At 55.2% G+C, this 3,318-nt stretch overlaps 1 protein-coding gene across 4 annotated transcripts in view; it reads right to left on the reverse strand.

The window, feature by feature from the left end:
- The window catches only part of Micall2 (MICAL like 2), a 28,008-nt gene extending 25,201 nt beyond the window's left edge, over positions 1-2,807 (reverse strand). For all 4 annotated transcript variants that reach the window (XM_026789306.1, XM_026789305.1, XM_005367110.2 and 1 more), the window contains exon 1: positions 2,537-2,807. In XM_026789306.1, the coding sequence (XP_026645107.1) occupies positions 2,537-2,679 (143 nt within the window). In that variant the 5' untranslated portion in view covers positions 2,680-2,807. The remainder of the gene's footprint in view (positions 1-2,536) is intronic.
- Between the last annotated feature and the right edge of the window lie 511 nt (positions 2,808-3,318).

The raw sequence follows: 3,318 nt of genomic DNA on the forward strand, positions 1-3,318 counted from the left end.
GGGGGGGGGGGGGGGTGTTAAGGCTTAGATGCAGATGGCAGTCCCTCCTCCTGCACTCAGCCACTCTTTAGAAGAACGGTTCTCAACCTTCCTGATGCTGTGACCCTTTAATACAGCTCCTCATGTTGTCGTGACCCCTAACCATACAACTGTTTTCGTTGTTACTTCCTAACTGTAATGTTGCTACAGTTATAAACTGTAATCTGATATGAAGGATGTCTGATATGTATGACCTGGGAAAGCGGTGTTCGACCCTCAGAGGGTTCGAGACCCAAAGCTTGAGGACCGCTGCTTTAGAATTGCACCAACCACTGCGATTCTGCCAAAAGCCACACTCCTTTCCCACCGCTGCTATTACAGCCGTCCACACCAAGGAATACGTGTCCTCCGATCCCCAAAGGCCAGGTATCCAGGGTCAAGATGTCACAGGGTCACACTCATTCCAGGGGAGGGTCCTTCTTATCTCTCCTAGCTTCTGGGAACTCCAGGGTGTCCCTTAGCTCATGCCTCCATCTCTGGACTCCCTAGAGTTCTGTCACCTCCAAACTCCTTCCAAATCCACAGAGGTCCCCCCAAGCTCCTACCGCATCTACCGAGCTCCAGCGGCACGACCTTATCTGGGGGACTCCAGCAACGTAGAGACAAGCCACTTCCAGCTTCCACACAGCGTTAACTAAGAGACACCCCCCTCCATCACCTCGAGCTCTCAGTTCAACTGGAACAGGCAGCAAGGAAGTCAGCAGGGTGTGAGATAACCCACCCAGAGTGGAACTCAGCAGGCACCTCTTCCTCCAGCCTCCTTCCTGTCAGTCTCTTGGTTCCCTGTCATCACCTTGAGCTGTCTCTGAGACCAGGAAGTTGTTCCCTGCACATTGGGGGCTGAGGCAATCTTACACAGTATACAGCAGGCACTTAGTAACTGTCAGTCAAATGAGCAAATATTTGGCACTTGCTGGTGCTGGCATATGTGTACACACAAGTACACAGGCAAGCACAAAGTACACTGCTGTGTATACGCCCCTCCTGGTCAGTGGGTACTATGTGTCAGGCCGGAGCTCATAAACCCCCTGCCTCAGAGCAGATGGAAACTCTATATCTGCAAAGGTCCTGTCCCCGTCTGGTTAACAACTGAGGCTGCTAGGCCAGCTGAAACCAACGCCATCGTCTCCTCCATCTGAAATTCTGTCCCATGGTTCTCATCTAGGCTCCCTGCTCCAGATCATCACCCAGCCTCCCCCTGCACTACCCAGAGAGACCCAGCTACCCATATTCCCGTGCGCTAAGGCCATCTTCCAAGGTCCACATCCCTGGCCCGATATCCATCAAGGCTTTCTCCGCTTGCCATATCACTGATGACCTACTGAACTCATACCATCCACCTCCCTGAGGGTGATTGAGGCCACGGGGCCTCCCCAAGCAGCTCAGGGCGGGGGTGGGGAGAACAGCATATTTCACAACCATGGGGCAGAATACTACTTCTTGCTCAAGATTCTCACTTCCCGAGCAGAGCAAGACTTGGCACAACGAAGCTGGATGGTACCAGACCTGGCTCTGTTTGCCATGCTGTGTAACCTGAAGAAGAGTTTTTGTTTGTTTGTTCATTTGTTGGTTTTTTTTTTTCCTGAGCCTCAATTTCCCTGTCTGCACAGCAAGAAGCCTGAATAAGGCTGGCTCCACAGAAGCTGCCTAGAGCCTCACCTAGCCTCAAGCCCTCCCTGAGAAACACTCCCAGGCCAGCCGCCCCGACTCCAGCTACCATATCTCAGCACAAAGTTTTTCTCAGAAGAGCATGGGCTACAGGTGATCTTGTCCCATTCCAGGACTCTGGCCACCAGCCTAAGTTAGATCTCTAACAGTCTGCCAAAGCGTTTGCTAAGTGAATTACTGACAGAACAGATTCAGCCGTGGGCCAAGGTCCCTCAGCAAAACCAAGCCAGCTTACTTCCCAAAGTCCTATGCCAAAGCCCCTTTTCGGTAAGGGCTTTAGACTCCATCCCCTGCCGGCTCCTGTAACTTCCAGGGAGAGTGACGCAGTCTCCATTGTCCCCCCCCCCCCAATCCTAGGATGCTAAAAAGGCTTGGACTTCCCTCTTTGAATGTTTGCCCAAAGATGCCTGGACAAGCAGGGGAAGAGGTAGTATTTCCACTAGATGCCTTAAATGACCCTGATCTTGGGGTCAAACCTCAGGACAGTACAGGGTCTCAGAAGGTTCCCAGGAGCTGCTGCTTTGCCCTTTCTCAGGGAGCCGGGGAAGGCCAACGCTGCCCTGAGTCACCACTGACTAAGCCGGCTGGACAGCCCACGTCCTGGCCCCTGGCCCAGCTGCACTTGGTGGCCTGCACAGAGGCCACTTGACTGCAGCAGCATTGGGGACCACCGAGTGGACTGTGCCTGCAGTACTCTATCCTGCCCCGGTGACCCATCGGAGAGGGGTGTGTCTGCAAACTCTGACCCAGATCCCAGGGCAGGCGTGGCCTCAGTTTCCCGTTTGCAGCGGCACCTCAGAGCCCGACTGAGGGGTCAAAGAGCACTCACATAAGGTCAGGCCGGTGTCGATGCAGGATAGCACAGAAGGCCAAGCCATCGCGGAACGAGGTGGTCATGTTGGTGATGCTCACGTCCCGGTAGCCCTCGCACTGCTGCCGGCACCACTCTTGTAGGGCCTTGATGGCCGCCATGTGGGCGGCGGGCCGGGACGGCGGCTCGAGGAGCTGGCCACAGGCCCCGGTCGGGCCCGAGGCGCGGACGAGGACCGGACCCGCAGACCACCAACCAGCCCGGTTGGAAGAAGAAAACGCGACCGGCGCCCCACACTGAAGCCGCCTGCGAGGCCGCCAGCTCCGCCCCCTTGAAGGCCCCGCCTATTAGGGGGTCCGCCCCCATATGGCCACGCCCCCTGGAGGCCCGTCTCACAAACCCCAAGCTCCACACAGGCGCCTCTGTTCTGGCCTCCCCGCCCCAGTTTGCTCAGGCCACACCCATACCCCGGGAAAGCCACGCCCATAGAAGACCACGCCCCTCCCTCCTGGGACTGGGAGAATAAAGGCCGGGTGCTCTAGCCTTGGCCTCCAGCCAGGACTCCCAGCAGAGGCGTCGGGGTTTTCTTTTCTTTCCTTCTTTCTTTCTTTCTTTCTTTCTTTCTTTCTTTCTTTCTTTCTTTCTTTCTTTCTTTCTTTTTCTTCCTTCCTTCCTTTCTTTCTTTCTTTCTTCCTTTTTCCTTGAGACGGGACCTCTATAGCTCAGGCTGGTCTCTAGCTTACTGTATAAGCAAGGCTGACCTTGAGTCGAGTTTGAGATTGCCCTGCTTCCACCACCTT

The sequence above is a fragment of the Microtus ochrogaster genome, unplaced genomic scaffold, assembly GCF_000317375.1.
Source record: "Microtus ochrogaster isolate Prairie Vole_2 unplaced genomic scaffold, MicOch1.0 UNK16, whole genome shotgun sequence".
Classification (NCBI taxonomy): domain Eukaryota; kingdom Metazoa; phylum Chordata; class Mammalia; order Rodentia; family Cricetidae; genus Microtus; species Microtus ochrogaster.